We start from the raw sequence: 19,548 nt of genomic DNA, 5'->3' as shown, positions 1-19,548 counted from the left end.
ACGCTCTATGGGCCTTGGTGAGGCACGATGCGAAGGGTATGTTCGCGGGCGCGTGATCAGGGCCGATCATTCCCCGATACCCAGTGTCTTCTTGCGCGGTACACCATCTGACCTACCTCAAAAGCCTTGCGGTTGAGAGCAGTGCTGTTAGCAGCCACAAGTCAGCTGCTGAGTGGGCGACCCTCAGCCTGCCGACGCCACAAGCGGTAAAGACACGCGACCTGCCACATAACCGCATGGCTCTCTAGGGTCCATCTCTGTCAGCCCATTCGGGCCGCCCAATCCCGACTGGATTCCATCATGAATGGAATCAACGCAGTTTGGAATGCCAGCAAGCCGCCCTGTACATGGGCACGCAAGCCACCCATGCTGATGGTGCCTTCACACTTTGACAGGCTGTCTTTCCATGTTCGGTTCGCGCTATACTCCACAGCACCGACCGAAATAACCAACAGCTACTTTCCTGAGAACATCGCATATTTTTGTCCGGTGGAAAATAGCTATCATGTCTCGGGTTATTTGGAGGACTCATCGATAGCTGGGCATGTGGATGGCGTCGTACCATACCAACATATTTGTATAGATATGAAAGGTTTCATAGTCAACGATCCCTCAAGGCTCGCACGAACCTCCGATACACATACTGACAGGGTAAATATCCTGTATACAACTGGTCTCACGGCCTTGTCAGTTTCTCGCGATATGTTGGCCGGGCATCGTCCTCCTTTACCTATGCGGTGGTCCTTCGAACAGTCATCAAGCAAGTAAACCGATAACTGTGTATCAAACATACAGCATCAAACTGCTCAGATCCCTCGAAACAATCCAGAAGCCTTCCACAGCACGTGGCAGTACGAGACCTAACGCCTCCATATGTTCGAGCCGAGTCTGGAAGACGCCACCAGTCACACCCTGAACCAGCACACTTTTGTAGCTCCAAAGGAAAGGACCTTAGCGAGAACCGGTACTGAATTCGTTTATTACGGCTAGATAGCCATATCCTTTCGTTTATCGCAAAGACGATGTGATCTGGATTTCACCTTCAGTGAGACCTTGCTCGCACGCCGGCTTGCACACACGTGGAAAGCATGCTTCAGCTGGAGGCTTCGTCAAGAAAGTGCCGCCACTCAGTGTTCTCGAATACGATCGGACACCGTCAACCAGTAGTATTGAGCATAAGGTCTTACACTGCCCGACACGCCCTGTTCATGCGGGTGACGCTACACCTCGTGGCCGCCACCTCTGAGAGGATGATACAAGTCTTATGCTCCTTGAGACTCAGCTGGGGCTCACCTCATTTGGAAATGACTGCGAGCGATCCCAAGATCACAGCTGCGCTTACTGGCCCCGCTTGCGGAATGACGCAGACCCCGCGTCTTTCACCAGCTTGAAGCGTGTACAACGTAGAATAGAAGAAACCACCACATCGTGGAAACCTTCAAGAGGCGTGGCATGGAACGCTAGCTTGAGGCTTGATATTCTGAAGTCTAGTTTACGCAACCCGAGGACGGTCAAAATCGGGCGTAACAGTAACTCCAACCCAAGAGTGAAAGTACCACATTCAACTCGTCTTGTTTCATAATCTTGATGACCACCAGCAACGCTAGTTGCTGGTAATGAGTTCTATTAAAGCCTCGATGTTTGTTTCGTCAACAGACTCTAACCAATGATCTTCCGTCTGTCGAGGAAGTTTCTATCGCCTGCCAACCATCATAACTACAGCCAGGGTGTGCCATCCCGGCACGTGGAAGCCCGACCGTACAAGTGTACACCTCGCCAATACCTGCCTGCCAGTGCGTGTCTCAAATTGTCCACGTACGCCTATCCATACCTCGCCTAGAATTGCTCTCCATCGCCAAAATTCAGGTGAACTAGTAAGCCAGTACATGGCATCCGAATGCGCGCAGAGTCCAGCCGCAGGGCCCGACGGGAACATCCAAGTCGGTCCTTCGTCAGACGTGAGACGAGTTCGTTCAAACACATGCAACCGATACTGCAGCCTCCACGTGGTGGGCCAGCCCGTTCCGCACAAAGCCGCACGCGAGACGGGCGCGTTGGTCGCACAATCACTCTAGCCTTACCGACCCGTAGCTCTGGTTCGAGGCCTTGTAGGGACAGCCATGTAGTACAACCGCCACAAACAAAAGCCTCAATCAGGACCACTGCTTCGCAACGCCACAGGTTGCAAGTCATTACCACAACCGACAGGCGGACTCGATTACCATCACTGACTATAGCGCCACTAATAGCTCCACGATGCCCTTGTGTCCTAAGTGCTGCCGTTCTATCTTCTCTTGGAAATCATGTTTGGCCAAATGGAACAGCCTTTGTCGTACAAGCGCCACAAGCAATCCACGTGGTACAACCGCCAGTCACATCCGCTCGCAGCACATGCGGAAACCTTAAATGCAGGCGCTGCGGGATCGCCGAGTGGTTGGCTACGGCTTCTTTTGCCCAACCCAGGGATCGTACGATGTGTAGTTCGCTCCAGCGTCCTCAGTCCAAGTTCGTCGTATATGGGAAATGCTCGTACCCACCCCTCAGCACCACAAGCACGATGCCTCACCCTAGAATCGTACGATGGTCGTTCACGCCCAGCATCCTGGTTTCCAGACGCGGTTGCCATGGAATTCACACGTCCTTTTCCCGAATACGATGTTCGTAAGCGACATTGACTGCAAAGTGGTTCGCGCCGAACATATGTGATGCTCTTCCGTTCTAGCGTGTTTTCTACCAAACTCGATGTGTGTGGAGACCACACACATTCTCCCCCGGGATAGTCTTTCCCATTCACAAGCATGCGCACTCACCCTCTACCGTCGCCTTCCCGAACTACATCCGCACACAGGTGGATGGAGTGCGCTGGTACCCACCACGTTCCCGTCCCTCAGGGCTCCGCCTGCCTTTCCCAGCTGCATGGCTGCGATGCGAATTTGACTCAGCACATAGCACGGGTGCGTAATGCATTCCAGCGCGTACGCTCGCTTCGTCGTTCTCATTTCCAGTTCCGCGAGATGGACTGGTTCACGCAGAGCAGATGCCCACCGTAGTCCCGCCCTCGGTCATGCTTTCCTGGCATTGTACGGACCAGCATGTCAGGCGAACTCCACGTCACGGTAGCCCTCCATCCCTTGTCCCATGCTTGCGTCTACCCGCGCCCGGCGCTCCTCGAGACTCTGGAACCCCCTCAATGCATCCATCGCCATTGTTGCCGGGACCTTCGCCACGCCGTCTTCCTGATTCTTTTGTAGTGAATATATGCACGCGTGGTGGTAGGGGATATCTCACAGCCGCGTCGCTGCTGGACTTCCCGACAAGGAGCCATGCTACCGTGCCGTGCTGTTCACTTAGCCCCTCTAACGTCACGTCACCCTAAGGCGGAAGTAGAGCACACATAGATATATGAAACACATGATTACCGATCGTCCTCGATCCTACCTGCTCGCTCGCTTCGCTAGTCTAGTCCCGCACAGGTATGAATGGAGATGCATCTGAAGACACAGATAGTTGTACACTGGAAGCAACGGCTCCACGCTAGCTTGGTACCCACATCATCGCTCGCGAATAGAAGGTTCCTCATCTTTTGATACAAATGCTCGACTCAATCCAACTTCATCCAAAACCGCCCCCTTCCTCTGGTGTCCATAAGTCTAAAAAGGTGAACTTCATCCTGCAAGCCCCCAACCGTCCCCGAGAGCGCGCTTATACGCGCAGCAGCTTCGCGGCATACGATGTGATGAGTCCCTCGGTGGGGAAGCTCATCTCCTCGAGCTTCTGGGCGTACGGGGTGGGGACCTCAGCGCCGGTGACACGTGCAGGCGGTGCCTTGAGGTAGTCGAAGCCGTACTCGCAGGCGAGCGCCATGATCTCGGAGGCGACGCCAAAGGATGGGTAGCCGGACTCGACGACGAGGAGGTGGCCTGTCTTCTTGACCGACTTGATGATGGCTTCCACGTCGAGCGGCTTGATGCTGCGCAGGTTGATGACTTCGGCCTCGACGCCGTACTTGGACTTGAGCTGCTCGGCGGCGACAAGCGACTGCCCCACGCAGCGGGAGAGGGTGACGATGGTGAGGTCCTTGCCGGGGCGCTCAATCTTGGCTTTGCCGATCTGGAGGGGTATTAGTGGGAGAGTCGAGGGAAAGGGAGGGAGAGACGTACGGGAATGACGAAGTCGTCTTTCTGGGCGGCTTCGCTCACGGGGAAGGAAAGCCCGTAGAGGAGTCTGTGGTGTGTTAGAGAGCGCTTAGCTAGACTGCTTTCGGGGCGAGTTACTCGTTCTCCAGGACGACGACCGGGTTGGGGTCGCGGATGGCAGCCTTCAGGAGACCCTTCGCATCCTCGGCGCTGTACGGCGCGACGACCTTCAGTCCGGGAATGCTTCCGTACCACGCACTGTAGTCCTGGGAGTGCTGGGCACCGACACCGGAAGCGAAGCCGTTGGGACCGCGGAAGGTGATGTTGCAGGGCTGGATACCGCCGGACATGTAGTGCGTCTTTGCGCCCGAGTTGATTATCTGGTCAATGGCCTGCATGGCGAAGTTGAAGGTCATGAACTCGCACTGCCGTGGCCGTTAGTCGCGGGCACGCTCAAGGTCCCCAGCACGGGCGGTACTCACCACGGGATGCAGACCCGCCAGCGCAGCACCCACACAGAGACCGGCGAAGCCAGACTCGGTGATGGGGCTGTCGATTACCCTCCTCTCGCCGAAGCGGTCGAGCAGACCCTTTGTGACCTTGTATCTGTGGTCTCGTCAGCGCGAAATTCGCCGAAGCGACACCTGGGCGCCGCGCAGGGCCAGGGAGCACGCTCACAGCTTCGCACAAGCCGCGAGCATGCTCCCATAATTCCCCGACGCCCAATTGGCACGCATGGAGGGCAACGTACGCGCCGTTGTACTGCGCAACCTCCTCACCCAGCACGAAGACCTTGTCGTTTGCCTCCATCTCCTCGGCCATGGCCTCATTGAGGGCCTCTCGCACCGTCATCTCCTTGCTTCCTCCATCGGAAGCGTATCTCCTGGCGACAATAGACGGGGTGACGGCCTGGGGGCGGAACGCGGGTCGGAAAGCAGGAGCAGCTGGGCGGGCGCCGGACAGCAGGCGGGCTGCCGGGCGGAGGAGCCTGGAGGCAGCCATTGGAGCGGCGGGATGGGAGGGAGAGGTAGAAGGGAGCGAAGGCCGCGGGCGAGAGATGGCCGGTTTGGGGGGGAATGCGGGAGGTGTTGACGGAGGTCAAAAGATTTGTTCTGAGGTCGGGATCGGGTTCGATAGTTGCTGGGTCCGACCAAAGCACGCTAACAAAGCTCCAACACCCCGACTGTTGGCCGCGCTGGCTGCACGCCTGTCCCAACAACAGCGCGACAGATGACAGGTGCACCACGAGCTTGTTCTCTGTCTCTCAGTGCACCGCGGCTGGCAACCAAGACTGCAATTCTTGTTGCAGGCTTCTGTCTGTGCGCAGTCGCGACGAATTCTCAGATTGCAGGTGTGCAGATGTTTCGTAGAGCGGGTTACCGCAGGATCAGGAAGTCGCCAGAATCCACGTTTTTTGTAACAGCGGTGCATTGCGCCGGGGTACTCTATCAGCAAGTTCAAGTGCACACAGGTACCACGAAGTGCATAGTTCTCGTTCACTCTGCGCTGCGAAGAGCCCAGGTATTAGCTCTATATGCCATGCCTGTCTATGCTAACCGTCACTGCGTTGACATTACTGCAGATCGCCCTACTGATAGCCCATTATTACAACAAGATATAGTTGCAAGTGCTCAAAATTCTCTTTTTGAGATGCACCAATCCGAAAACCCGCAGACTAGAAAAGAAGAAAAGAGAAAGCGACCATCTACGCCTCCGGCTTGCGGCCAACCATCAGGTACATGGGCGTGAAGAGCTTCTGCTTGCCGCCAGCAACGAGGCAGTCGGCAGCGAGCGCAAGACTGTCGGCAGTCTTCTGAGTTCCCTTGGGCGCAATACCGACCATCTCGAGGGCACCGACGAACCTGTGGACAAAGCCACGGCCGATCTTGGTCATTCGCAGGATCGTGGGAACGTCGCCGATGGTCTGGATGTACTTCATCTGGCCAGAAAGCGGCCAGTACCACGGAGCGGGGTCCTCGTCCCGGTCGGCCAAGTCCTCGTGGTGCTCCATGACGAAGCCGGCGGCCTTCATGGCCTTGAGGGCCACCTCGATCTTCTCCATGTTCGAGATACCGTCACCAATCTCGATACCGAGACGGATTTCGCGGTGCTCGGGGTTGTCGTTGTCGTACTTGTCGGTCATGAGCCACTCGTAGACGCCAAACACACCGCCGGGCTTGAGGACGCGGAAGATCTCGCTGTAGATACCCTCGAGGGACGGTGCGTGCACGGTGGCCTCGATGGCGTAGACAGCGTCGAACGAGTTGTCAGGGAAGGACATTTGCTGTTGCAGGTCAATGCATGTACAGTGGAGGGTGTCAGGATGGAACATACCATGAAGTCGCCCTTGGTGTACTTGAGCTTGTGCGAAAGACCCTCCTTCTCAGCGTACCGAGTGGCGCGCTCGATCTGGTAGTCGTTGTTGTTCAGACCCACAACGTTGACGTTGGCGAACTTGACCATTTCTCTGGCAGGTCCTCCGACACCGCAGCCAACGTCGAGCACGCGCATGTTGTCGGTCAATCCCATCTTGTGCGCCAGGTAGTGCTCGTGGCGGGCAATGGCCTGGTAAAAGGGCTCGCCGTAGGCAAAGCGGCAGAAGTGGAAGCTCTGGCCCCAGCCGTACTCGTACAGGTCGGTCGCGAGGTTGTAGTAGTGGCGGGTGAGGGTGGCATACTCATCGCGGCGAGCCTGGATATGTTAGCAAGCCCAAGGGCAAGTGCGTGTACAAGCAGCATACCTTGCGCGTCTCCTCTGTCTCGTCGGCAGCGGCTTTGTTGTCCCAGTGCTTGAAGTACTCGTCGACAGCAGCCTGCTGGGCAGCCTTGTCCTTTTTCAACATGGCTGCCATACCGCCCTGGGCCTGGGCAGACTTGCCGTGCATGGCCTTGTTGAAGTTGGCATCGCGGGAGTGGTCCTCCTTCTCGAGCGCAACGGGAGACATGTTGAATGTATAGGCAAGGTGTTAAACCGAGACGAACAATTGGAGAAGAAAAAATTAGTGTATGGGAGGAAGCAAAGCACAATTGCCTGTGGAGTGGTAAATACAGCGCAGGGAACGGCCCTCTTAAGGAGAAAGACCCTCCTGGAGTAAAATCAACGGCCGGTATAGAATGGCCCCTGATTGGCGGGGCGCGGGATACGGTGTAAACGGCGCTAGTGTGAAATTACCACCGCCACCGGCCAAGACATCCAGTGCTCCGCTTCGTCACATCGCGAGAACAGCAACCAAGTCCAACTACGAACGCTGCTGCGCCCCGCACCGACGACGACGCTCCACATAGAAGCAGAAGCGGTCGCATCCTCCTGCAGAAGCCGTACGATCTTTCGCTCCCACGCGCGACCGCCTCTCTCACCGCGACATGCCGCCGCAAATCAAGCAGGACCTGAATCGGTCGGGCTGGGAGACGACAGACTTCCCGTCCGTGTGCGAGCGATGCCTCCCGGACAACCCGTACGTGCAGATGCTCAAGGAAGACTACGGAGCTGTAAGTACCCGCCTGCTTCTTCTGGTGTCTCCGGACCCGGCTAACAAATCTGCGCAGGAGTGCAAGATATGCACCCGTCCTTTCACGATATTTCGATGGAAAGCCGACCGCACGGCGCGCCAGAAGCGAACAAACCTCTGCCTGACATGCGCACGCCTCAAGAACTGCTGCCAGTGCTGCATGCTGGATCTGTCATTTGGACTTCCCATCGTAGTTCGTGATGCCGCGTTGAAGATGGTCGCGCCGGGTCCCCAGAGCGACATCAACAGGCAGTACTACGCGCAAGAGCACGAGAGGGAGATCGAAGAAGGCCGGGGAGCCGTCGAGGCCTACGACAAGACCGATGAGAAGGCGCGCGATCTGTTGAAGCGGTTGGCGCAAAGTGAACCCTACTACAAGAAGCAGCGGCGGCAGGAAGCGGAGGGCGAGGGTGCACAAAAGGCGCTTCCTGCGCCTGGAGGAGAGTCCAGCTCTGCGGGTGGACACACACCAGGGCCTATAAGAACGAGAGACTCGAGAGGTCCGGCCAGCGGCCGCGGTGGGATGCGACCAGGGCGCGGCGGACGCGTGGGTGGAGCACCAGCAGCACCAAGTCCCGAGGACTGGTTGCCCCCGAGAGATCCCAACGTTGCGTCACTGTTCGTGACTGGCGTCGAAGACGACCTGCCCGAGCACGAGATCCGTACACATTTTGCACAGTACGGCAAACTTCGGTCGGTCGTATGTTCACATCGCGCGCATTGTGCATACATCAACTACGTCCAGCGGAAGGATGCGGAAACCGCGGCAGAGACGCTGAAGGGCAAGGTAGTCATCAAAGGCTGCCCGATGAAGGTGACCTGGGGCAAGCCGAAGCAGCTGGATAGCCTGGATCAGAACGTCCGGATGATGTACGCGAAAGAAGGCAGGCAGGCGAGCGGCAGTGCCAGACGCGCGCAGGCGGCTATTGAGGCGGCGCCCGAGGCCAGCCTTGACAGTCTGGCAGCCATTGCGCCACCGCCAGGAGCAGACGATGAAGTCAACTATGCCAGTCTGGCTGGCAACTAAGCATGTATTACATTTGTAGCATTGGTCGGCGTTCAGGGCGGGTATCACGATTCGTATTGGACGGAGAAAAGTTCAAGCCGAGCAGCATTTGGTTCCTGCTAATGTATTCCCCTTCCCCTTCCCCTTCTTGATATCCTCGTTGTCCCCGCGCTCGGTATGCTCGTGGATATTGAGCTCTGATAGATGGCATTAGCAATTGCAATATCAACGACTGCGAAGCCGCAAGCGCTTCGGAACATACTGTAGCTGCCTTCCGTATCCATTGCCTCTCCCTGCACCACGTTCTCTCGTAGAAACTTTGCCACCTCCTCTGCGTGTGTGATTTGCTTGGAGTATTCCTCGCTGCCGGTGGCGAGCCCGCGGTTGTTCTCAAAGTTCTTGCGCACTTCAAGACGTGCGGCGGAGAGCATGCGTGTGTCTCCTGCTCCAGCTGTGAGCGTCCGATTCCATCTGCTTCAAGACTTGCGGATCCGTCACCAACCTCGGAACGCGATGCGCGTTGATCGCAAGAGATTTCTGTATGCTGCAATGGCCATCTCGTGCGACATGGGAACCGGTCCTGGAATGTGTGAGATGCTAGGGGCGATGGCGAGAAAAGTCGCGGAGGCCAATGTTCACTGACAGGGATTGCGGTCCCTGCAGCCGCGTAGTCAGCTGAGCTTCGTCGACAAGTGACGTCGCAGCCAACACTGCTTTACCTTTCTTCCCCTCACCCACGCGACGATGTTAACGCGTCCTTGACTATACTCTGGCGCCCGAGGTGCGCTGATAAACTTACACAATGGTCTCCTTCTGGCCGTTCAAGGTACGCAAAGCTTTTTACTGCGTGTCCTGTTTGTGTGCTGATGAGGCAGCAGTCCAGCGAGGACCAAGCGTACTTCGAGAAGACGCTTTCGACGCTCTCTGGGAAGATTACGAGGGCTGCTGCGAGAAATGATGCCGCGAGGCAGAGATCTAGGCGTATCCGCGTCATGTGGACGCTTTGGGCTGGCTTTGCCTACATCTTTGCGGCCCTGTTCTGGTCGCTGGTAGTGGGCTACAAGAATTGGGGACGCACAGAGTATACCGCGGTTGCTGGCGGACCGGTATTGTATGCATACTCACAATCTTCATAGCTTGGTGTTTGAGAGGCTGACCGCATCCAGGATCTACATCGTCCGCACCACGACGACCCGTTTTTACGACTGGCGCATCTCCAGCACAGAAGCCTACATCAAGAACCTCAGCAAGGAACGCGAGGCAACGATTGAGCGGCTGAAGGAATCCACCAAGTGGAATACCACGCAGCAGCTTCTCGAAAAATACGGCGGTCAACCGCAGAAACCGAAGGCACCTGCAGACAAGAAAGATGCCCCCCAGAAACCAGCTCCAGCACCTGGACCTCGCACCGGCATCGCACCCCCGCCCACGGCAAACATCCAACGCCCCTCCGACAAGCGTCCAGCAACACCACAACAACCTGTCTCGGCAACCCCTCCCCAAAACCTTTCACACCCACCCGCTCTACCCTCTTCCGAAACCCTCAGCGCTGAATTCGCTCCCAACGCATTCTCCGCCCCCGAACTCACAAGACAATACACAGCCTCCTCCGCCGCTACCTTTACGCAGTCCCACTGGTACGACCGCATCTTGGACGCGCTCCTCGGCGAAGACGAAACCCAACCGAAGAACCGCATCGCGCTTATCTGCACGGAATGCCGCCTCGTGAATGGACAGGCGCCGCCGGGCGCCCGCACGCTCGAGGATGTTGGCCGCTGGCGGTGCGGTGGGTGCAATGCGTGGAATGGGAAGGAGAAGGTGGAGGAGGTGGCCGTGGAGCGGCTTGTGCAGGAGTGGGAGAAGGAGCGCCAGGCGAAGGAGGAGGGAAAGCCGATTGAATCTTCGAAGAACCAGGAGATGGAGGATGTCATTACATTATCAGGTGGAGACGAGGGCTCGGGCGTGGATGTCGCGGACGAGTCTGTTGATGAGGCGCCTGTGCGGGAGCGCACGACGAGGAGCAAGTCCAAGGCGAAGGGGAAGAAGTGAGAGGGATAAGGGAGGTTCGAAAGAGGCCTGGTCTGGTGTGGGCTGGTTTCCTTGAAGCGATCTATCGATCGTCTATCAAAGCAGCATACACTTCTGCCAACGGCTATATTCTATCGCCTTCTCTTAAGCGTTCAACAGCATCAAATACCAGTCTCCAAACTCGATCGACCTCGCGCGTTATAACTTGTTTTCATCGCCCAAACATGACTTGGTCACATAAGCGAAGTACGATTCTCCGCTGTAAGCTGTAGTGCGGCTTATCACGCCCCACCTCGCTCTCCAGCACCCTAATTACACCAACACCACGCGGGCGCTGGACAACACCTGCGCGCCGGTATAATTTGACACCTGAATCGAAAGCTGACTCAGACCTAGCACGCAACAGGCAGCTCCGCGTGTAATGGCGTGAATATCAGCGCCGGGCGTATCGTGCGTGTGCATCCCGCGCGCCCTACAAGTACTTACATCTTGGCTGTTCGCCTGCGTCCTTGGGTGTTATCCCGTTTGCATGCATGTATCCTTATATATGATATCCCTAGAATCTTGTAACACTCAGAATCTCCAAATCACAAGCGTTAGTTCTCGAGGTTCGTTCGTTCTCCAGCAACATGATCCTCATCATCGGCGCCGGCATGGCCGGCGTAACTCTCGCGCGCTTCTTATCCAGCAGAAACATCCCCTTCCGCATCTTCGACCAGCAGGCTGAATTCAAGAACCAAGGCTTCGGGCTCACCCTGCGCGCGGACACGACGCAGAAACTACTCCCCCTGCTGGGGCTCGAAGAGCAGGAGTTCGGGACCAGCGTCGCTGTAGACCGCAGGACGGGCAGGACAAACACCTTTCTTGCAGACGTCGAGACCGGTGCGCGCTTCGCGGCGGCGAGTTTCAAGGAGGGCGCGAGCGCGAGGGATTGGCGGACGAATCGGGAGAGGTTGAGGGGTGCAATTTTGGGGGATGTAGCGGGGAGGGTGGAGTATGGGTGTAAGATGGCGTCGTTTACACGCACATCCTCTGGCGTCCGCGTGGTGTTCGAGAACGGGATGGATGTGGAGGGCACGGTGCTGGTCGCTGCGGATGGCGTGCATTCCTCGATCCGCTCCAAGCTGCTGCCGCAGTGCGTGCCACAGGACTGGGACGGTGTTATGTTGAACGGGACGTGTCGCTTTGGGGTGAAAGAGTGGAATCAGAAGATTGCGCCGCATATCGGGGATGTGGCGGTGTATCCAGGTTTTGCGGACCAGAAAGTGCTGGCGATTACTATTTACGACGCCGACTGGGATCTCGTTGAGGGGTATGTGGATGTGTCGTGGGGGTATTCAAGGCGGAGAAGGGTTGGGCACGACCCGCTGTTCGTGCGGTACGCGGACCGCAGCTTCGATAAAGCAAAGGCGCCCGAGGCATTCTGGGATGAGATTGCGGCGCTGCCGGCAGGTTTAGTGGAGCCTTTCCGTACGGTATTTGAGGGGATCAGGGAGAGAGGAGATCGGACGATTCATCATCAGCTGGTGAGCTTGCTGGTGCCGAAGGAGGATCTGCTGGAGAAGCTTCATTCTGATAGGGTCGTGTTCATTGGGGATTCGGTGCATGATTGGAGTAACCATGCGGGGACGGCCGCGAATGCGGCAATCCAGGACGCGTTGGCGCTGGGAGAGGTTCTGGACGGGAAGAAAGCGTTAGAGGCGTATTATGAGGAAAGGTATCCGGCATGGCTGGGATCGTATGACAAGAACGGAGAGGACTTTCAAGCGTTGCATAGGCCGCTTAAGGAGTGGAAGGCATTGTTGGATCATCAGAAGATGGATCGGGAGAAGGCGCAGGTGAAGAGAAATGTTGCGCAGCTTTAGAGTCACCTATTATAAACACATCATACTTGAGGTGTCGTAGGAATAAGAGCTCATCAGATGTACTTCCATACTCAAGGTATTGTAAGACGTAGGATAAAGGAACACACAATTTGTCCTGGAAGGTACGTCTTAGACAACACTTCTTCCTGCTGTTATGGTTAGGTGTCTCACATCACTGCACAGGTTCGAAATCGCTTATATCATTTTCATTCTCATTGTACGTACATCCCCAGTAACAATGCTAAACAATACAAAAACCGCTGTCAGCCTTTTAAGGAGTAAATCAGTGTCAATAAGACGGTGAGTAGCCCCGGCTTCGTCCAGCAAGATGATGCTCATGAATATCCACGACTGACGTATCCAACATTCCTGAAACCATGATACGCCGAATTGCAGAATCTTAACCCGAATCTGAGCTCTGGCTACAAGTTGACAAAACAAAGAACAATGAAAAGAATGCCGATGGCTTCCATGAATTGAACATCGCCGGTTTGCCTTACAAAAGGTGTTAGAAGACTGATGATTTGATGAATGACTGTTTGGAGATGATCCCAATTCCGAAAAGTGTCGCTATATTGTTGTACAAGTGGTGAAGTGACAGTGTAGGCGATGGCGACCCTGTCAGAAGCGAACGAGCCCCCTCCTGGCTAGTCCTTCAACTCATCATCACTGTCAGGGAGTACCATCTTTTCGAAGTCATCCTGAACGTCGTCAGGATCGGAAACGGTGGCGCGCTTGTAAAGCGGCTTGTGATAGCGAGGATCTCGAACTTTCTCGAAATCAGGGTCTAGATGACGAGGGATAGATTGTCGGCGCTCGACCTTGTTCCGAACTTCCAACTCTGCGAGGTTCTTGGGCCAGTTCTCGGCAATCTTGCGCTGTTCGAAGTAGTCGTGTGGCTGGGCACGAACTGTGCGAACTACGCGGGAAACGTTGCGGCCTACGCGGCTGGCCACGCCCACCGTCACCATTGCGGTGCTCTCGACAGCCGACATGATAGACTCGTAGTACAAGTCACGCGGTCCGTCTTGATTTTCGGTGGGCAATTGTCCGCCTGCTTGCTCTAACGGCTCTTCGGCGCCGTCCTTCACGTTCACCATGGCCCAATCATCTTCGTCAAGATCATCGTCAATGTCGACTGATTTATCCTGCATGATAGATCGGTCCTTGTTGAGGACGTAGTTACGTGGATCGCCCTTGTTGTACTGGACATCCGCCATCTTGTAGACCGGCTTCTTCTTCTCTGCCTTCCGAGCCTCGTTGAGGGACGTCTCCTCCGCCCACTGCGCAACATGCGCGGGAAGAGACTCCTTGTAGCCGAGCTTGATCGCTCCCATGGTAGCAGTAGTTGCTATGACTTTCGCAGTACCACGCGCGCCACGTCCGACCAATGTACCGACAGACCACATGGCTTTACCGACACCAGCCATACCAAGAGCGCTGCTGAAGGAAGATGCAGCGGAAGAGACGTTCTTGGTTGCTTCGATTGTGTCATACTTAGCAGCCTCGTACGTACCGGGGAAATGGTACGTCGGGTAGTCCGTCGACCCAGCATTGCCCATCTCGTAGTCGAGCATGTCCATGGACACGTCCGCGTACTCACCGTCGACGAGGTTCTCGTCGCTATCAATTGGGGACTTGGACGACTTGGGCTGAGCTGGTGCACGTGCGCTGCCACGCTTCAAGTTGCGACCAGCTTGGGCTTTCACCTGAGTGAACGTTGGCATGGGGGACGCGCCGGTGGGTGTTTCCAGCTTGGAAAGTGGAATGAACTTGGCATTGACCGTGTTTTGTGAGTACGGATGAGAAGCAATAGGCGTCTTTGGTGCAAGGGGCTGACGCGCACCCGTTGAACGCTCCCGAAGAGTCACCGTAGTAGAACCTTCAGGGATGTTCTCCTTCACGGCCGCGGCGACAGAAAGCTTCGTGGTGCGCTTTTGGACAGGCTTCTTCACAACCTCCTGAACATGGGACTCCAGGTCAGAGTCTAGCTCGATCTCCTCTAAATTATCTGCCAGCTGCTCCTCCAATGCCGAAACAGCAGGCTTAGCGACGGTAGGATCCGACACGATCACTGAGGCCTGTCGAATGTCAAAAGTTTTTGTCGTGGCGGAAACCGGATCAGCAACTGCAGGCCCCTCGAGGAGCTTCTGCGTCATGACTGGACCTCGAGACGGCGAATCTTCCCACTCGCCATCGTACTCGGGAGTCGTAACACCGTCCAACGTCTTCAACCAGTTGACTTCAGTCATGCCTGCAGACTTCTCAACAGATGAGAGTTTGACAGGCGTCTCGGACCAGACGGAGTGATTGAGATCCTTCTTGGTCGTAATCGAGAGAAAAACCGGTTTTTTCGACGCTTGTATCTCGGTAGAATTGCCATCGAAGACAGGGATAGGCGGATAGGCTTGATTTTTACCCTCCTTAACCCTAGGCTTCACAGCAGATAGACCCTTGGTCTGGGTGCCGGACCAGACGGAGTGAATGTCGTTCCTCTTTGTTGAGTCCGAGGCCGAAGAAGCAGCAGGGGAGTCTGGCAAGTTAATCAGAGGAGAATTGTCGTCGCCAACTTCGTCACCAACGTCAGGGATAGGCGAAGTGATCGTACCATCGCACTCCTGAATCATAGAGGTCGACATAACAAAGAGTTTGTATGTGAGATCGGCCTCTTTATAAGAGTCGTGCTCAGCGGTGTGCTCTGGTGGTTCGGTTGCTGAAGTTGTGCGCTTACCAGGTGAGTGGTCATTGGGTGAGCCAGGGTAAGAAGTGTCGAGTGTCTTAAGAGTAGAGGGCAGCGGCGCGGGCTCAGGGAAGACATTAGTATCAGCACCTTTCACTGTTATTCCAGCGCCCGTGCCCAAGATTTCACCTGGATTAAGGCCCGTGGTGTGGTCAAGAGGTGTCTCCTGCTTCGGGACAGCGGGCGCGGCCTGCAACGCCACCCAAGATGCATGCTTAGCATCATTATCATTCCCAGAAGCCACGTCTTTTTTCGGAGCACTAGGGAAGGCAGCAAGTCGTGCGTTAATGATCTCATCCGAAACTGGTTCCATCTCGGGCTTAGGAACTCCGTTCGGATAGAAGATGGCTTCCAACATCTCTTGGTCAGTCTTGGGTGGGTCACCCAGTCTCCATGGGCTCAGCTCTTTGACATTTCCGAGTGGGGCGCCACGATCTGCGAGTGCTCGATCCAGGCGCTCGTCGTTGGGATTATTATCATGCTCGTCCTCGAAGGGATTCATGTCGAGAGCCTTGGGACAACGTTCCTGTGAAAATCGTTTCGTCAGCGATCTACACGAGTCAAAAGAGGTTAGTATGTCTGCAAGTGTGGGATAGTAATGAAGCCTCAACATACTTAAGTGTGAAGGTTTCCTCGTTAGAAGTTAAGCAAGGTTCGAAGAAGGTTGCTCTGCCTCTGGGTCCACATTGACGATGTGCAAGCGAGCGAGCAGTGCGGCGAGAGGCTTCGACATTATAAAAGATGGGAGAGGCAAACAGCACGAGCCTTGAACGGAGAGACATAGGGTCTTGGCATTTTGTCACTCTAACTTTGATTCTCGAGGCGGTCCTGTGGCGCAGCAGATGTTGATGTGGTGTCTTTGAGTGTACGGGTAACAACCGAATACCGTACCTGGGAACTCGTGTACCGAATTGTATTGTTCGAAATGGCTATTTTATACCTAGGACGGAAAGTACTTCTCGAATTCGGACATCCTGAACAGACGCGCGGTCGCTTCGATTGTTTTCAGGAGATGCAAACATGTGGACAAAACGATGGGTTTGTACTGGTTTCACGACTTGTTATATCGTTTCTTCAGATGTTGGTATTCTAGTGTCTCTTTCTCCCCTTCAGTTTGGCAGAATGCACGTGTTTTCCGCAGGATGGCAATGAGCATGTAAGTGTCCATCACAATCACCCATTCTGTATATGTTGGAAGAAAAGGTACTGTGATAGTGAGAGCAGGATCATATATGGATTGATTTCTTTAGCCTCTGAATGTGCGCCCGATGCCGCTGACATTGTTTCCTCACGAATACTTTCACTCTATGTCCGTGCGCACCCTTGGGCCTATGGCATCCCTGCGGTGGTCGGTGAAGAAACCCCGCAGACTCAACCAGCATTGTATATACACATGAAACGCATAGTCACTCGTTCATAATCCGCTCATCTGCCCTCCGCTCGGAAGAGTAAACTGCGACTTGTTTTATCGTTGGCTATACGCCTCCTGCATACGCGCACGGATGCCGCAAGCCTGCGACAACACCATATTTACGAGCTATTCGGTCAATTAACATACAGGGACATCACCCCAGCATCTATACTCTCTTCTATCTATCTACCTTCGACTGCACATCCACACGACCAGTTCAAAGTTCGGGAGCGATGTCTTCCCCGGTCGATTACTCATTTGACGGCTTCTTGAGGCTCCTGAAGCAAGAGAATGCTCGTGAAATTTTGCTCACACTCGTTCAAAGTCCCAACTTCCAAGGCCTGAACGTTGCACCCCGTCTTGTAGCACCAGTCTCTCAGAATTTGACAGCAGATCTGAACCTGGCTCTAGCCACAGCAGCGTCTACGCCTCTTGTCCAAGCCCAGGCCGATAAGAATACACGAGACGTCTCTCAGGTTCCCGGAGCGCTGAACCTGGAGGAGATGGATGTACCTCGAGACGACGACAGCCGTCCGGATATCCAGCCTCTGAGTTCTCCAGTCCCCCAAAGCTCTACAGCCGATGCGGACTCAGCTCCATTTAATGCGGCGTCTGTGCCTCCTCAGCCCCTAGCTCATGTGCTCGCCTCAACTCTTCCTCAAACCCCAGCCAATCCGGGGCCTACACCTCTTGCCCAGGCTGCACCCACTGTGCCTACAGCGCCTCGCCCTTTTTCAGCTATCGATCGATGGGAGGAGGAGCAACGTGAATTTCGCCGCCGACAGGAGGAGGCAATCGAAATGGTGAATGATATCTCGCCGCCGCCCTCCCCAGTGTCTTCGGACTCTTCTGACGATGTTGTGTGGGACAATAGGGAAAATATGTTCGTTCCCAAATACGAGAAAGATTCGGCGAAACATCCGTTGATTTCTCTAGATCAATCGTTCACCGAGGGCCCGTTCAGACCTGCCATCGATTACGAACTGCACAAGATGCGGAAAGAAGATCGGGCTCGTGAGAAAGCTGAGCGTAAGATTCAGGAAAAGAACGATAGGGAGCGCCCCATTTTCGATTGGCTACTTATGGTTGGCAGGAAGAAAGAATCCGAGCCAGAGATACCCAATCTCGCGAGTATCAAGTCATTTATTTATGAGACTGAAGCTGTGGACAGCTTCATCAAAGAAAAGCGAAAGCGAAAGGACAAGGCCGATATAGAGGAAGCTGCCTGGAAGCCATCCATGCCGCCTTACAAGCGTCGCGCATCCCCTCCCAAAACGTCACTGGAGGCCGAAAAGAGGAATGACAATGGCATCGCAGACCAGGCTGGAGAGGGACAGGGCAATAAAGTCCCAGAAAATACTGGAAAGCAACAAGTCAAGGAGCCTCTAAGAGGGAAAGCCGATGTCGGTTCGCAGCCGGCTGAAAACAACCCCTCAATCTACATGAACATGACGCTGGAGCATGAAAAGAACGAATTGAAGCGGAAAGAGATGGATGATGGAGATGAAAACGAGTCTTCGCCACAGCCCCCCAAGAAGAGGCTGAAGAAGGTATCATTCGCTGAAACGCCCACTGAGGTGCGAACGATTCCCGAAGAAGAGGTCACTGTGGACGAAGACTCTTATCCGTGGCAGGAATCTGTAACAACTGACATCTCCCCCGAAGAGTTGTACGAGTACAGCGACGACGAGCTAGAAGCTGCGGACGGTTTGATGCAGCTCTCGCGAGAGTCAACCCTTCAGGACGTTCCATCGGAACTAGGAAACGGGGAACTTTCAGCTCCGCAAGCCCCTCAACAACCTTGGCAGCCTCCGCCCGAGGTAGAGAACCTGCGACTCCATGAGGCCAACAAGGCATATGGATTCAAGGCCACAAACATCTACCCTCCAGAGAGCGATTTGGTTAAAGTTGCTCCGCTTAGGACTCAGCCGTACGTTTTCGGGGGGGTACGCGAAGAGAACCCTCTGAAGCGTAAGGCAAAAGGGGAAGCTGGAGCCGCTCGTCCAGCAAAAGTCACAAAGACTCGTCCATGGAAGGATAAGGCCATTACCGAGCCTGTCCGCCGTTCAAGGCGAATTCAGGCGAAAGTCGGTCCCTTTGAAGATGATAGCTCAAGTGTTGTTGATGGACGAGGGGGTCCCGAATCTGCTACACCAACTCAAGCGCTTAATTCTGGCTTCGCTCCTGCCGTTGGCGCGTGTCCGCAACCTGGAACTACCCCCGAAGGCGCTTCTTCAAATCAGCAATCTGATTCGCCAAATCCAAATACCAGTTCTGAGACGGCGGGGACTCAGCAGACGACGGAACACTCGGAAGTCGTGCAGAAGCCTGACCAGCCCATGAAGCTATCTATCAAGCTTGTCAAGGCGAAGGCACGAGTGTCTGAGACTGCAGTGGTTCAACCAAGTACCGCATCTTCGATCACCGCGCGCGAAAAGCCTGGTAAGCTGGTTCTCAAGCTCAAGACCAAGACCGAGGCTGCAAGTCTACCTCCTGCTGAGGCTGCCGCCGAGGGCTCATCTACACACCACCAGTCCGGCACAACGGCCGCAGCGACTGTACCCGATCTTCTAAATTCTCAGCCGACCCCCGAACCATTGGTCACTGTGAAGCGGAGGCCTGGTAAGAAGTACCTCATGGTCAAGATTAAGGTCGGTGGCGCGAATTTGGAGCGCCTCATGCGGCAATAAAACTGGTCTCGCATACTAAGACATCCCTTATATGAACGAAATTAACGCCATATTCTCAGAGGTCAATATGGCAACGTACAAAGATTCCTCCCCAGCTAATATCCTCCAGACATTTTTTCCATAGCAACATCTACCACGGCAACATTGCCAGGAGCGATCAGATG

The 19,548-nt window shown here is 55.1% G+C and overlaps 10 protein-coding genes across 10 annotated transcripts; 5 read left to right on the top strand and 5 right to left on the bottom strand.

Annotated features, from left to right (window-relative positions):
• Positions 1–143: 143 nt before the first annotated feature.
• CC84DRAFT_525770 (uncharacterized protein) lies at positions 144–1,016 on the top strand. The gene has a single exon (XM_018186633.1). The coding sequence runs from the start codon at positions 301–303 to the stop codon at positions 766–768; it is 468 nt and encodes a 155-aa protein (XP_018038349.1). The 5' UTR covers positions 144–300; the 3' UTR covers positions 769–1,016.
• Positions 1,017–1,572: 556 nt separating this feature from the next.
• Positions 1,573–1,973, bottom strand: CC84DRAFT_529660 (uncharacterized protein). The gene has a single exon (XM_018186637.1). It carries the CDS (start codon positions 1,934–1,936, stop codon positions 1,694–1,696), a length of 243 nt encoding a protein of 80 aa, XP_018038348.1. The 5' UTR covers positions 1,937–1,973; the 3' UTR covers positions 1,573–1,693.
• A 1,420-nt stretch (positions 1,974–3,393) lies between these two features.
• CC84DRAFT_1162012 (pyruvate dehydrogenase E1 component subunit beta) lies at positions 3,394–5,393 on the bottom strand. The gene is made up of 5 exons (XM_018177885.1): positions 4,888–5,393; positions 4,619–4,742; positions 4,275–4,561; positions 4,161–4,224; positions 3,394–4,110 (listed from the first exon to the last, which is right to left on the bottom strand). The coding sequence occupies exons 1-5, from the start codon at positions 5,136–5,138 to the stop codon at positions 3,703–3,705; spliced, it is 1,134 nt and encodes a 377-aa protein (XP_018038347.1). The 5' UTR covers positions 5,139–5,393; the 3' UTR covers positions 3,394–3,702.
• A 234-nt stretch (positions 5,394–5,627) lies between these two features.
• CC84DRAFT_1203490 (uncharacterized protein) lies at positions 5,628–7,344 on the bottom strand. The gene is made up of 3 exons (XM_018181833.1): positions 6,877–7,344; positions 6,471–6,827; positions 5,628–6,420 (listed from the first exon to the last, which is right to left on the bottom strand). The coding sequence occupies exons 1-3, from the start codon at positions 7,078–7,080 to the stop codon at positions 5,842–5,844; spliced, it is 1,140 nt and encodes a 379-aa protein (XP_018038346.1). The 5' UTR covers positions 7,081–7,344; the 3' UTR covers positions 5,628–5,841.
• CC84DRAFT_525565 (uncharacterized protein) lies at positions 7,290–8,720 on the top strand. Its single transcript, XM_018186632.1, has 2 exons — positions 7,290–7,624; positions 7,682–8,720. The coding sequence occupies exons 1-2, from the start codon at positions 7,499–7,501 to the stop codon at positions 8,669–8,671; spliced, it is 1,116 nt and encodes a 371-aa protein (XP_018038345.1). The 5' UTR covers positions 7,290–7,498; the 3' UTR covers positions 8,672–8,720.
• CC84DRAFT_1162010 (mitochondrial zinc maintenance protein 1, mitochondrial) lies at positions 8,672–9,275 on the bottom strand. The gene is made up of 3 exons (XM_018177884.1): positions 9,153–9,275; positions 8,913–9,092; positions 8,672–8,847 (listed from the first exon to the last, which is right to left on the bottom strand). Exons 1-3 carry the CDS (start codon positions 9,217–9,219, stop codon positions 8,744–8,746), a joined length of 351 nt encoding a protein of 116 aa, XP_018038344.1. The 5' UTR covers positions 9,220–9,275; the 3' UTR covers positions 8,672–8,743.
• Positions 9,276–9,452: 177 nt separating this feature from the next.
• CC84DRAFT_1087245 (uncharacterized protein) lies at positions 9,453–10,699 on the top strand (the record flags this gene model as incomplete). The annotated part of the gene is made up of 3 exons (XM_018174191.1): positions 9,453–9,476; positions 9,526–9,761; positions 9,817–10,699. The coding sequence occupies 3 exons, from the start codon at positions 9,453–9,455 to the stop codon at positions 10,697–10,699; spliced, it is 1,143 nt and encodes a 380-aa protein (XP_018038343.1).
• A 608-nt stretch (positions 10,700–11,307) lies between these two features.
• Positions 11,308–12,825, top strand: CC84DRAFT_1173560 (FAD/NAD(P)-binding domain-containing protein; the record flags this gene model as incomplete). Its single annotated transcript, XM_018180046.1, has 4 exons — positions 11,308–12,516; positions 12,601–12,665; positions 12,706–12,760; positions 12,811–12,825. 4 exons carry the CDS (start codon positions 11,308–11,310, stop codon positions 12,823–12,825), a joined length of 1,344 nt encoding a protein of 447 aa, XP_018038342.1.
• Positions 12,773–15,860, bottom strand: CC84DRAFT_1239072 (uncharacterized protein). The gene has a single exon (XM_018183971.1). The coding sequence runs from the start codon at positions 15,783–15,785 to the stop codon at positions 13,191–13,193; it is 2,595 nt and encodes an 864-aa protein (XP_018038341.1). The 5' UTR covers positions 15,786–15,860; the 3' UTR covers positions 12,773–13,190.
• Positions 15,861–16,927: 1,067 nt separating this feature from the next.
• Positions 16,928–19,384, top strand: CC84DRAFT_1214529 (uncharacterized protein; the record flags this gene model as incomplete). Its single annotated transcript, XM_018182637.1, has 1 exon — positions 16,928–19,384. One exon carries the CDS (start codon positions 16,928–16,930, stop codon positions 19,382–19,384), a length of 2,457 nt encoding a protein of 818 aa, XP_018038340.1.
• Between the last annotated feature and the right edge of the window lie 164 nt (positions 19,385–19,548).

This window comes from Paraphaeosphaeria sporulosa (assembly GCF_001642045.1).
Source record: "Paraphaeosphaeria sporulosa strain AP3s5-JAC2a unplaced genomic scaffold CC84scaffold_3, whole genome shotgun sequence".
Classification (NCBI taxonomy): Eukaryota; Fungi; Ascomycota; class Dothideomycetes; order Pleosporales; family Didymosphaeriaceae; genus Paraphaeosphaeria; species Paraphaeosphaeria sporulosa.
This window is presented reverse-complemented; position numbering and strand designations above follow the sequence as displayed.

Coding starts and splice junctions, on each gene's coding strand:
- CC84DRAFT_525770 (XM_018186633.1), top strand. CDS start 301: ATGAATGGAATCAACGCAGTTTGGAATGCCAGCAAGCCGCCCTGTACA.
- CC84DRAFT_529660 (XM_018186637.1), bottom strand. CDS start 1,936: ATGTTCCCGTCGGGCCCTGCGGCTGGACTCTGCGCGCATTCGGATGCC.
- CC84DRAFT_1162012 (XM_018177885.1), bottom strand. CDS start 5,138: ATGGCTGCCTCCAGGCTCCTCCGCCCGGCAGCCCGCCTGCTGTCCGGC. Junction 4,743..4,887: donor GTTGCGCAGTACAACGGCGC/GTACGTTGCCCT, acceptor ACGAGACCACAG/ATACAAGGTCACAAAGGGTC. Junction 4,111..4,160: donor AAGACGACTTCGTCATTCCC/GTACGTCTCTCC, acceptor ATACCCCTCCAG/ATCGGCAAAGCCAAGATTGA.
- CC84DRAFT_1203490 (XM_018181833.1), bottom strand. CDS start 7,080: ATGTCTCCCGTTGCGCTCGAGAAGGAGGACCACTCCCGCGATGCCAAC. Junction 6,828..6,876: donor AGACAGAGGAGACGCGCAAG/GTATGCTGCTTG, acceptor TAACATATCCAG/GCTCGCCGCGATGAGTATGC. Junction 6,421..6,470: donor ACACCAAGGGCGACTTCATG/GTATGTTCCATC, acceptor GACCTGCAACAG/CAAATGTCCTTCCCTGACAA.
- CC84DRAFT_525565 (XM_018186632.1), top strand. CDS start 7,499: ATGCCGCCGCAAATCAAGCAGGACCTGAATCGGTCGGGCTGGGAGACG. Junction 7,625..7,681: donor TCAAGGAAGACTACGGAGCT/GTAAGTACCCGC, acceptor AAATCTGCGCAG/GAGTGCAAGATATGCACCCG.
- CC84DRAFT_1162010 (XM_018177884.1), bottom strand. CDS start 9,219: ATGTCGCACGAGATGGCCATTGCAGCATACAGAAATCTCTTGCGATCA. Junction 9,093..9,152: donor AACGCGCATCGCGTTCCGAG/GTTGGTGACGGA, acceptor CAGCTGGAGCAG/GAGACACACGCATGCTCTCC. Junction 8,848..8,912: donor GGATACGGAAGGCAGCTACA/GTATGTTCCGAA, acceptor GCCATCTATCAG/AGCTCAATATCCACGAGCAT.
- CC84DRAFT_1239072 (XM_018183971.1), bottom strand. CDS start 15,785: ATGAATCCCTTCGAGGACGAGCATGATAATAATCCCAACGACGAGCGC.